Source organism: Phoenix dactylifera, chromosome 13 (assembly GCF_051530095.1).
Source record: "Phoenix dactylifera cultivar Ajwa chromosome 13, Ajwa_hap1_PhDact_Kaust_v1.1, whole genome shotgun sequence".
NCBI lineage: Eukaryota > Viridiplantae > Streptophyta > Magnoliopsida > Arecales > Arecaceae > Phoenix > Phoenix dactylifera.
Genome location: NC_143202.1, coordinates 26,295,261 through 26,308,322, shown reverse-complemented (window position 1 = coordinate 26,308,322; position 13,062 = coordinate 26,295,261). Strand labels below are relative to the sequence as shown.

The following is a 13,062-nucleotide window of genomic DNA, read 5'->3' as shown; positions in this document are numbered from 1 at the left end:
TTATCACTTGAGAGAATCAGAATTCTCAAATCTTGATATAACCTGATTTCCTTATCAACCATTTAGAGAATTAGAGTTTATATTTTGAATCCTTGAATTTGATTGCTGAATTTACTCGATCTTTTAATAATAAAAAAAAGGCTAACGATGTATATCAAGCATAATATCCCCTCATGTACATCTTGGACCATACACATGGAGGACAATAGCTGTGATAAATGAATGAGTAATTAGGATAGAGGGATTCAAACTAACACAAATGTGAACTTTGATACCAAGAGAGAATTTCAGAAAATTTCTAATTTTATTCATAATATTTTTTATGGTACAATACATCAAATTTATATAATGTTTTTTTACCAAAAAGATATATGTACAAGCTTGACTTCTTTATGAAAATCATCTTTCAACTTTAAAATTTTTGAATTTAAGTTTTAATTTTTTAAATTTAATCTTTCAATTCTTAAGTGCTTACCAAAAAATCTTTATATTAGATAACCATACAATGATCCATCAAATGCCAAGAACTTTTTCTTTCCTTCTTTCTTTCTTTCCTTTTTTGCCTCCCTTCGTCCCTCTCCTTCCCCCAGCCTCCTTTTCCCGTTCGTTAGAAAGAAGGAAAGAAAGGAAGCAATAAAGATTTCTAAAATCTAAATCCACATACTTCTTCACCGCTGGCTTCGACACTTAAAAGCTCTGCCCTCCCCTCAACCCGACCGCTGGAGCGCGCCTCGAGTCGCGTCCTCCGCCATTAATTCCTTCTTTAATTCTTCTCTCCCCTCCTCTCTTTCTCCCCTGGCCTTGAAATGATCACGAAGGAGAGACCTTTCGCGAGATCTAGGGGGCTGCGACGGTGATGATGAACGGCAAGAGGACGAACGGGAGCAGGCCGCCGTCGCCGGCGTCGTCGCCGAGGACGGGGCGGCGGGGCGGCGGGAAGGGGTGGCTGGCGCGGCCGAAGGCGCCGGGGGTGGAACGTTTGCTCCGCGCGGTGCTGGCCGCGCTGCTCCGGAGGAGGGGGATCCTGTTGCTGGCACCGCTTCTGTACGTGTCGGCCATGCTGGTCTTCATTGGCAGATGGAATCTTGATTCCACTCCGGTGAGGGTCGGGGTGCCGGTGCTCCGCCGGCGGCCGCCGCCGGGGGCTGCGTACAGGAGCCCCCAGGTGTTCGAGAGGTTGTGGCCCTTCATGCAGGCCGACGTCAACCACTCTAATGCGGTAGGAGGGAAAGATTTTTTTTCCCATTCTGCTTTCTTGGTGATTCTGATCTTGTTTTTAGCAATGTAGATAACAAGGTGTTTTGTTTGTTCTTCTCTATTCTGTATTTTTTTTCTTATTTTTTGTTTTCCCGTTGGAAATATGCATCTAGTAGTTAGAATTTTTTAAAAAATGTATTCATATCGTAGTATTTTGTGCTATGTTGATAAAAAAAGGTGAGATTTTGCCAAGAGTTTAGTGGTTTTAGTTGTTCGGTCGTGTCGGCAATCCATTCTATAGGCTTTTGCGGCATTGCTGTTTGTTTGGGTGTTCTTTCTTGTTTCAGGTTTCATATAGAAATTGTTTTTCACTTTTCTTGTAAAAAGAAAAAATGTGGAAAGGGATAGAAGGGAAAAAAATCGTAAGTTGCTAAGGGTCCAAAAGGCAAAAAAAAAGCCAGGTTTGATAAAACAGAAAACTAATGATCACTTCTTCTGATCGATGACATTTCCTCTGGCTCTTAGACTTATTGGCAACCTGTTTAATTGAAAGGTATACAGAGGGAGAAGCTTGACTGCTTGTTGGAGTGAACTAACTTTATAGAAAGATTATGTTTCCACTCAGACAATCTTCATTAAATCTTTTGTTAACAAGGTCTTGAACAGTATTCCTCGAGCTATCCCACACAAGGTAAAGACTGAGATACCTAATAAGTAGTAATGCCGGCAAGCTTATGTCTTTGCAACATTTTCCATTAATTCTGCCTCAACTGAATCCCAAGGAAATCTAAAGCTGCTCAAGCACCTCAAACTCTATGCAAGATGAAATTCCCAACAACTTATGATTACTGAGGGTAAGTCACCAGGTCTGATCCTCTTTGGTCTAAGTCTATTATTAAGTTTTCCTTTGGCCTCCGCCAAAATTATGCTGAACATTTATATAAATAGAAAACAAAGGAGATCATCCTACTTATACTCTTGCAATGGTGAAAGATTACACAAGGCTTCTAGATGGTATTCAATATTTCAATCCTTGCCTGTGGGTGTTGCCTAATTACTTTGAAAATTTTCCTTAATATGATTACCTGACAATATGCGATGTATTCTTTTAGTTATGTTTTTCATGGAATTAATTTTATTATTTTTTTTAGGCATCCAAATTTTGAACACCATTGTATTAAGTTTACCAATTACTCCAGTTATCTCTATGACGATCTGTCTATATGTGCTATAGTCTTTCAGAGAGCTTTTTCTTTCTTTTTTTTCCTCATTCGTTTGTCATTTCATCAAGGAATTTCTAGTTTGTCCTTTCGTGCCCTTGTTGTCATTTTGATGAGTCATATAATTGAAAACCTGTTATATGAATATGTGCAGTTGATGACAGCTTGGCATCAAAAAGAACGCCAGAGGTGGAAGCCATGTATCAACAAGAGGTTATCTCATGCAGGTTTGAATTTCAAATTTATGTTTGTATTCTGTCCCAGAGATTTAGTACATGATGCTGTTCTTTGGAGAAATTTTTAAGAACAACGGTGTTTGTTCTATCGATAAGCATTTACTATCAACGTTTATTTCCACATATGACATACTTAGTTAATTTAACATTTAGATGCTGAGTTTGCCTACCATTCTCAGAATTGCCGCCTTCAAATGGCTTCCTCATAATTGAAGCAAATGGTGGGCTAAATCAGCAACGTCTTTCGGTAAGCTTCAGTATGAAAAAAAATCAGTTGCCACTTTCTTTTTAGAAATTACTAATAATTAGTGGGCATTTTTTTAAGAAAGTACTAATAGGTGAAAGGATATGTCTATATTATATTTGTTTTCTTTAACAAGCTTTAGACCCCCAAAGAGTAACACCCTTTCGGAGACAAATTACTATGTCTCTCTTCACCTGGACTATTTATTCTTTTGCAAGAGGTTTTGGAACACCAAGTGATATATATAACATTATGCGACAAAAAATACTCCTGAAACATAGTCTGTTAACATGTGACAAAATTCTATAGGTGCCTGCGATCAAGCAGTAGCCAACATATCACAGTCTGCAGAGTTGATTTCAGTGAGATTATTTGTCTGTGATGTGCCAACTGCTGGTTGGCTCAGGTCATCAGTTGTCCTTAGTTATGTTTCAGTAGAATTTCCCTTCTGTTGTAATTCAATTTCAGTAACATTGTATTTTGGCTCACCATAGGGAACACATGCATTGCTTCCAACAAAATCAAGACAGCTAGCTGACAATAAAATCTTGGCCTTGAGGGATGTTGGAGAGATCCCATCATTCTAATATTTGCTACTTTCACTTTGAAATTTTCTTCTCTCTCTCTCTCTCTCTCTCTCTCTCTTACATGCACACAATCAAATGTGCTCAAACACACATCTTACTCATATCTATGTCCTAACCTTCGGCATGTTGAGTTCCTTCGGATATCAATTAAACATTTTCTCTCTTTTCTGTGATATAAAGCTTTATTTATCATGTTTGTTTACTGCAAATTATCTGACATAGCTTGTTCTTTGGGACAGATAAGTGATGCAGTTGCTGTGGCAGGTTTACTGAATGCCACACTTGTGATCCCAATTTTTCATTTGAACAGTGTTTGGCGTGATTCCAGGTTATTATGTAATTCAGTCCACATCTTCTTTATAGTTGATTCATCTCTTGCTGCATTTAAGATGGCTGGTTCCTGCAACAATCTTTTCTTTTTGTTCTTTCTAGTAAGTTCCCTATTAGGAGTTGTTTCTACCACCCCTTCCCCCTTCTACCTTATCGACACATTATATCCTGGTTTTGTTATATCTATTCACCTTAGTTTTTAGGATGTTTTACCTTTTCTTTTATAATTTCTTATAAGTGCTTCCATAATTGTTGATTGCTATTGGTTATAACATAGTACATCCCTGAGCAGCATGATTCTTTGTACTGTACAATGATAATTGGGAGGTTTGCTAATTGCCTAATTCCTTTAATTTTCTTTTGAAATTTTGAAGTTATTGGCCACTTGCATTTCCCTGCTCATTGATGCATTCTTTGTTACATATGTCTATACATATTTCATTTGCTTTGATAAGGTGTAATGTAATACAGGATGCTGTGGTCGCTTTTTTGATCTGTGCAAAAGTTTTGATCAATACCTCTCTATTTTGAAGTTTCAATCTTGAAATTTCATTGTAGCGTGTATTTTAATTGAGCTGCTAATGCTTTAAACAAATATCGTTATCAATGATTTTTCACTTGTATTTATATGCAGTTCTTTATTTTAGCTGCAAGATATTTGGAAGACTAACAATTTCTTTTTTCTGTTCGGATACCTTCAGCAAGTTTCGGGAAATCTTTGATGAAGAGTACTTCATTGAGACACTCAAGAATCATGTAAGAGTGGTCAAAGAACTACCACAAGATATGCTGAAGCGCTTTGATTACAATATCAGCAACATTGTGAACATGAGAACTAAGGCCTTATCATCAAAAACCTATTATTTGCAGAAGGTCCTTCCCAAATTACTAGAATTGGGGTATGTATGCTCTCTATCTCTGTCTAGTTTGCTCATCTAGCATATTTTTAGGATCTTTGCCTGGTTTTGTTTACCTCAGGATTGGACATCTCTGTGATCTTCATTTTGCATTGATTGTGCAGTCTCATTTTCCTTCCAAGTGTTGGAATCCACTGGATGTTATATGACATTTTATGCATGCAAAGGCAGTGAATAATATTATTAAAACAATCAAGACGGGCAAACTAGAAACTAGAATTCAACCCAAAAACTAAATCTATCTGAAGATTTGCATTTAAAAATTGAATGTGATGTGGTCAAGTAAAATGCTGAAAAAGTCTTCTTCTACTAGCATGGGGGTGATGCAGCTAAAGCCCTTTTAATCTGAAGTATTTTTCTTTTGGGTGGCTTACAGCTTTAATGAAGCAACGGGATAACATTTCCCTTATTTTATGGCAATTGTTTAAACTCTGCACCTGAAAGCTGTTACCTTGTTTTTTTGGTACAAGTACTCTAATGAATAGACTTAAAAATGCTTAAGGCCATTGGTTTTGTGAAATGGCATAATGATGCCTTATTTTTTTCATCCAATACTTCTTCTGAGTTTTTTTTTTTTTTGGGTGGGGGAGTGGGGATTGTTCCGGCCTGTTCAAGAATCACTTGCTCTTTTGAATGTGATACCATCCCATTCTAAAAGGTGCCCCAGTGTACAAGGCTTCCACCATTGCAGGGTCTGGGGAGGGTCAGATGTATACAACCTTATCCCTATATGTGGAAAGGCTGTTTGTATTTCAAACCTGTGACACGTAGGTCCCAGTGTTGCAACAAGGCTCGCCCCATGGTTCCATCACACTCTGATAATCAAGTCAAGTTGTTTGGATATTTTTCAGTATAAACCATGCTTCCTCAAGTTATAAAAAATATTGAATACTAGATATCATTTGAAATAGAATATATATTGTTTACAGGGCAAGTTTCAATATTGCATGCCATACCAGTATGGTGTGATACCATATCATACCATAAGGACACTTGATATGCAAATACACATTAGTTTGGCAACGATACGACATTTTTTTTTATTTTTAAGATTTTTTAAGGTTCATGGATTTTTAAAAGTGTGCTTGGAGCATACCATACCAGTGCGTGGAGCTTTTTTTCTTTAGTATTTGAGGTTCCAGCACAATATTTTTCCTTGTTGATCCTGAAATTTGTGTCTAACATTATGACATAAGTTATATTAAATTGTTATTAAGATTGATTTTCCTGTCTATTCTCTCTCAAGACTATTCAATAATAGACTCCTCCTTGAGAGTGAATTCTCCATATAAGACAATAAATTACATATATCCATTTGTGCCTAAATATTATTAAGACCTTATAGATGTTGTCAGAGAGGCAAGTAGGGATAGATATCTCTAGATTTAAGAGTAAATGGGGGATAGTTGATTGTAAATTTGGCATTAAGAGTTACATGAAGGTGTCATGCTGGAAGTTGTTTCTGCTATTGCAAATACTTTTTGAAAGAGTGTAACATGTAGTGATACCATGTATAACTAATGTTTGATAATGTAACCTTTCTTGAATAATATTAGGGCATTTTATTTCATGTATAAAGTACCCATCCATGTGGGAAGAAGAAGAAAAAGGATGAAAGGAAGGAAAGATGGAATAAAGAAAGGAAGGAAAGAAGAAGAAAAGAAAAGAAAGAATGGGAAGAAGAAGAAAAGGACAGAAAGAAATTAAAGAAATAAGGAAAGGAACGAAATAAAGGAAGGAAAAAGAAGAAAAGGAAAGAAAGGAAGGAATGGAATAAGATGAAAATGGAAAGAAAGGAAGGGAGAAGAAAAATAAAGAAAGGAAAGAAAGGAGAAGGAAAAGAATGAAAGAAAGGAAGGGAGGAGAGAAAGGAAGGAAGGGAGGAAAGAAGGAAAAAGGGAAAGAAGGATGGAAAAAAGGAAATTAAAAAAGCCTAGGTTCTCATGGTTCAGAGAGGTTCTTGGTGGTTCGAGCCTTTTATCGAGCTGAAACCCTGAACTGACTTGAATACTGTGCCAATTTGGGTTGGTTTAGTGTACCTTAATGAATGGTATTGACTAAAAAAACTTCTAACAAAACAAAAAATTACTTGCCATGTAAAAAACTATAATTCTTGTTGAATGAGTTTTTCTTCTTGATTTAAGAGATACATTTCACTGAAAATAAAAAAGTTCCAGCGGCATTCTTTTTTTTTCATAAATAAAACAAGATGCTTTTGTTATTCTTGTATTAATATTTATGTGTGCATAAACAAATATGCTTTTATGTATTAACCAAATGTGAGAGGTTCTCCTGTTTCGTTTTGCATCTTGCATTGCATCTTATTCCTGTTGCCTGTTGGTAATTTTTTGAATAATTTTCGGTACTTTCATTGTGTTGCTTTACTTAAAGCTTTGTCCTATATTGCATCTGATGGCCAGTTGGCTTGAAAACTGGAATAGGAGTTTGGAAGGGGAATCTAATTAAAGGAAAAATGGAAAAAAAAACGGATTAATATTAAGTATAAATTGGTCTAATTTGGCTCAATGTGAACGGGGATCGGGAGAGACATTTTATGGTGATCATATATTGAAACTGATGGATTCTGTAGTTCTTGCTTTCATGTGTCAATTGGTTCCTTGGGTCATCTTCTAGAAACCCCTCCATCACAACCATAACCAAAAACATCTGTGCCCAGGTGGCAGGGTATGGAATGATGTTCATCAGCTCCTATGATGTCACTACCTCTTGAAGGCCAAAATGCTCCAAGACTGATGTTGAATCACTAAGAGAATGATGTAAATGAAAAGAGATACACCCTAACAGCTCATTGTGGCATCACTTTCATTCAACTTGTATTTGATAAAACTGCAATATTGTGGACTTGTAATCGTCTCAAAGTGATAATTTCTTCTAGGTGGATAAATAACCACATAAGATCTAATGTTATGTATGTATCTAGAGCATTTCCCTGAATCTAATCTTGGTTTAGTTGTACAACTAATTTATTATGTAGAAGAATTTGTACCGGTATACCTTTGAGTTTTTAACAAGTATTGGGTACTTATTTTATAATAACTATCATTGGATGTAAACAGTTATTATGTTTCATTTGTCAGTCCCTTTCTGAATACAAACTGTTTGTTTTGAAGGCTGTTCGCCGCTTCCTTCTGTTTTTAGATGTTTCAAAGTTTTATATCTTCATTTCATGAATTTTGATTCAGTTCTTGAATTCATTGGTGCAGGGCTGTACGTATAGCACCATTCTCGAATAGGTTGGCTCACTCAGTTTCATCCAATATCCAAGGGCTGAGATGTTTGACCAATTATGAAGCATTACGGTTTTCTCAACCTATAAGACTTCTTGCTGAAAATATGGTTGATCGGATGGTGAAAAATAGCTCCATGAGTGGTGGGAAGTATGTTTCAGTGCATCTTCGGTTTGAAGAGGTATTACTTCAGTCTTTGATTAATGACTTAAAAATCTCATATACTTTCATAATAAACTCACAAATCTGTTTGTATTTTAGGATATGGTAGCCTTTTCATGCTGTACTTATGATGGTGGCAAGGAAGAGAAACGTGAAATGGATATTGCTCGTGAAAGGAGTTGGAGGGGGAAGTTTAGGAGACATGGTCGAAAGATAAACCCAGAGGCTAATCGAATGGATGGAAGATGCCCTTTAACCCCATTAGAGGTTCGCCACTTGATTCCAACTTGTTTTGTTGTTTTTTTTTTTTTTTAAATGAATTAAAGCTGTGATTTTGATATTTTAAGTTTTTCATATGTGATTATTAACCTAGATAACTTAAATATGATTTGTTATCTTCTTTGTAATTTGACATATTGTCAGTCAGATTTGAAGTACAATTATTGTTGTTTATGTGTAAACGAGGACTCTTAATGACATGATGTTGCTTGAATATGAATCTGAGTTATCTTCTGTAATGCATTTCTAACATCTGATTAAGGTGTCTATCAGTTGATATCCAGCTGTCTTCCTTATCATCCTTACAGAGGCATCATTTACTCTTTTGGTACTGAAGAGTCTTCTAGTTATAAAATTCTGATACACTGTTCCGAGAATTTGAGAATATGGAGTTTACAATACAACAAAATTCCTGTTTCAGCGACAAATGAAAAATCAAATGAAAGAATTGGTTTGCAGCTCATAGGCAGTTTAGGGCTATAGAAGTATACTCTATTTATCATATCTAAACAATCCTTAGAAATCTATGCGGACACATAGTCAATCTCTACTTGGCCATATATCACAATTTCGAGTTAAATAAAGGAGGGAAGTGGCAATGTAGGCACCAGGTCAGATCTGTTTTGAAAACAGAGGGATGCCGGATCCTCATTGCCAATATCACTTATGTTTTACTTTGATAGCCTTTCCCTGTTTGAGTTATTGTCCAAGGTCTATTGTTTCAACTATGGTGCTTGAACCATGGATTGTGTTTCATCTATTTCTGAATATGTTTTTTTTCATAATTAAGTATTTCTTCTTTTACTCTATGTTGGCAGCTAAAATCCTATTAATTCAGTGTGCATCATAAACTGCAGTATGCATGGTTGTGAACTTCTCAAATTCATTTTGATTATTCAATAGCCATGAGATTCCACAATTTTTCTTATGATATGAATTTATTTTTTCACTTCTTGAATCAAGTTATTGATTTTGTAGGTTGGGATGATGCTTCGAGGCATGGGATTTGACAATACCACATCAGTTTATGTTGCTTCTGGTAAAATTTATAATGCAAAAAAATATATGGATCCTCTCCGTCAGTTATTCCCACGTTTAGAGACAAAGGATACTCTAGCCTCCGCTGATGAACTTGCGCCATTTAAGGTAATAATATTTGTAATGCTTGATTGTCACAACCAACTCCTAGAGAAAATTTGAACTGCAAACTATACGGTGCCGTAATTTTAAATTTTATTCTATATAAATTACAGTCTAGTTATTTCTCTAGGAAAAAATGAATTGCAATCTTTTTTAGTATATCTTGTTACCATTATCATTAAGTGAGGGATGTTATATTTTTGTCCTCCACTCCCCCTCCTTTGAGGTATGCATTTCTTGATTTCACAAAAAAATCTCTTGTCGTGGCACCCACTTTTCATAGAAAGCAATCATGATGGTATTCTTATAGCTTGTTTTATGATTGATGGGTTGGTTTGTTATCTGATATTTAGATGTTTTTGTAGGGTCATTCATCTCGTTTGGCAGCATTGGATTACACCGTGTGTGCTCACAGCGAAGTATTTGTGACAACTCAAGGGGGTAACTTTCCCCACTTTATGATGGGGCACAGGCGTTATCTTTATGAAGGACATTCAAAGACAATAAAGCCTGACAAAAGGAGATTAGTGTTATCGTTTGACAACCCTAACATAAGGTCATTTCTCGAACAATTTTCTGGCCTATTTTAAATATATATTCATTTCTACCTATTTTTTCCTTAAATTCCTAGAAATATTAGGAGAAAAATGCTGCTTTGAGAGACACTAAACAGTAAGAATTATGATTGTTGTGCCTAGCCTTACTCTTTGCTAGGATTGCAATTTACGATACATAAATGATAATACCCATTATGGTAATGTTAATCATAGGCCTTATAATAACGTAATGAGAAGTCAAACTAAGAAAGTACTTGTAATCAATATTGTATTATCATTTAGTTTGAATGTTGATGTGGTCAACTATGTTGCCGCCAAAACCCGATCTGACGAAGTTGACGAGTTGAAGGATGATGGTTGGTCTGCCTGGAGTGGGAGTCCGACCTACAAACAAAGAGATGAACAGAGGTTGTCGGAGCTGATTTGGTGGGGGACTCTCTAATGACTAAGTTAGATAGAGCTTTGGTGGAATAAAGTAGAGGAAAGAAGATATGAATAGTGAAAAATACAAGCTGAGAGATGAGTTATGAGATTAGGTGAGATAAGATGCATACCTAGGTCCCTTGGTCCTATTTATATAGAGATGAGGGCGTAGTTTTCTTATGCTGTGGCTCCAAGATCAGTGGAAGAGCTATAACCGTCTACCCTTATTTGCACCCCTTAACTGTGCAGAGCTGTAACTGCTCCGCCTAATTTGCCCAAGTTTTAAATGTACTTGCCATGTGTTGCCTTGTCATTGGGCAGTAGATCCGAGTGGTAACGCCAGCTGGACATCAAATTTGGGCTGTATCACTTGCCTTCTACTTTCGAGTCTGAGCCAATTTTCTTATCTCGGATGAAGGAAGTAGCCGAAACTTCCAATAGTGAGTCGATTTGAGTAAAGTCGTCTAGTCAGACTGAGAAGCTTCTAGATGCGAACTTCAAAGTTTGGCAGAAAATTTTCGAACAGCATAATGTGGCGCTTTACCTTCTTGAGGCGATGCGATGAGGCGATTCGTGCAACCGCCTGGCTGGCAACGCTGGTGCGACGCTTGTTAGCTTGTCTGTTTATACCATTTGGCTCTCCCCAGACCCCACAATAGTGGGAACCTCGTGAACTGGGCTGCCCTTTTTCACGACTCTATTTACCTTTGCAAAGTTCTCTTTTACCCACATATCACATGGCTAGGTTATACCATGCGACTCCGTTATTTGTAATAGTGCTACAAATAAGCATTAATCTATTGTAACCTATAATGCTTGACATCTTTTCCAATGCTACTCTCGTGTGCTTATGCTCCCTTTCTTGAGCATTCTTTTGATCCATATTGCAGAAGTTTGTCTTATATTGTTCTGTAAGATCATGGTTTTTAATTTAATCACATAATTTCTCCCCCAAATCTATAGCGGTGTCTTTAAGGGCCTCCATTCTCCACTCGAACTCATAAACAAGCTAATCCATATTAACAAAATGAAAAAAACCCTACCGTACATTCCGTTTCGTTTCCCATCCCAGTCTTTCGCGACACTTCTGGTTTACTTATTTTGTTAGGTCTCGACTTCTCCGCTATGATCTCCCCAGTAGTTCATATAGGAGCTATAGCCGTTTCATTCCTATTCGTGGTTATGATGTTCAATAGTATAACATCACTTTTTTTAGACTGTGCCATTCTTTCAACTGTTAGAATAACTTGAAGGAAGAACTCTGAACTTCAAAGCCTAGTCTTGAGCCTACCTTCGCACACCTCCGTTACTTCACAAGGCTCTGTTTTTGAGGTGGACCCAAGTATTGAGCCTATAGGTGTGAGGGTTTTAAGTGATGTAATAAACGGTTGGATTTCAGGAAGGAGGGTGAACTTGGGTGGTAGTACCAGTTCAACGAAGAAGATTCAGCTAGTGAACTTGGGTGGTAGTACCGGTTCAATGAAGAAGATTTAGCTTGCTGGATTGCTTTTAGACTGGATCAGACACATTAAATATCCAAGTGGGCTATAAAATATTGGCATACTGACTTCAAAGCTGCATATCAACTCTGCATGTCCTTTTCCTATGGGTTGAACGCTAGGATCTCTGGGAATTTTAAATGCTTGAATTCTTTGAAATTTTCTGTGATTTTGTAGAATGTAATTAAGAAAGGATATTACGTGAGAACTAAGGACAGTTCTTTGCTAGTTATTGAGCAGCATCACAGTTTGACATTGTGGATCTTATTTGAGCAATTTTGTGTTCAAGGTCCCCAAGCTTATAGTGCAAAATCTTTTCCCCCCTACCTCTGTGCATGTTCTTTGTATGATTTCTTAAACCTTCATTCATGGTAGTTACCAGCTTCACATTTGTATTTTCATCTAAGTTGTGTTCTATTTGAATCCACTACAATGCGAGATCAAGTAATCTTATAATCTAATCATGATGTTGACTTCAGATGGGATAGGTTCGAGCGTAACATGCAGGAAATGCTTCATTACAGTGACTTGAAGGGCGTTGCATTGAGGAAATCCAATGCAACTCTGTACACTTTCCCCATGCCTGACTGCATGTGCCCACAATCAGAAGCATGAGTTTGTAGATGGCATACACTATAAGTCATTGGTGAATTATATGTTCATACATGTAAGTAAACGCGCATTAACAATCATTCAATTATATTGGAAATTCATTCAATTCTTGTTAGGTCCGGGAGAGAGATCATAATTTTGCAGATTATATACCAATTCCTAATGCCTTATGTAAATTGATACATGTATTCATTGTATATGGAACAAAAACAGCTTACTATAAGATTTTTTGAAATATTAACCCTTCTGCATAGGGTTAGCACTTTATCTTATCAGCTCCTATATGATTTGTTATGAAGAATCAATTGTCTACTCCATTTTCATATTGCTTAATTTATTCTTGTGGACCCATAGCAAGCTTTTCTTGCAGTAGTGTGAAACCTGTATGATTTTTGCTGCTTGATCTGCTAA

General features: G+C 36.6%; 1 protein-coding gene across 1 annotated transcript; it reads left to right on the top strand.

The window, feature by feature from the left end:
• Window positions 1-529: 529 nt before the first annotated feature.
• Window positions 530-12,933, top strand: LOC103703219 (O-fucosyltransferase 9-like). Its single transcript, XM_008786003.6, has 10 exons — window positions 530-1,219; window positions 2,572-2,644; window positions 2,833-2,900; window positions 3,724-3,812; window positions 4,516-4,713; window positions 7,956-8,160; window positions 8,241-8,408; window positions 9,399-9,566; window positions 9,926-10,116; window positions 12,519-12,933. The coding sequence occupies exons 1-10, from the start codon at window positions 857-859 to the stop codon at window positions 12,652-12,654; spliced, it is 1,659 nt and encodes a 552-aa protein (XP_008784225.3). The 5' UTR covers window positions 530-856; the 3' UTR covers window positions 12,655-12,933.
• Window positions 12,934-13,062: the final 129 nt, after the last annotated feature.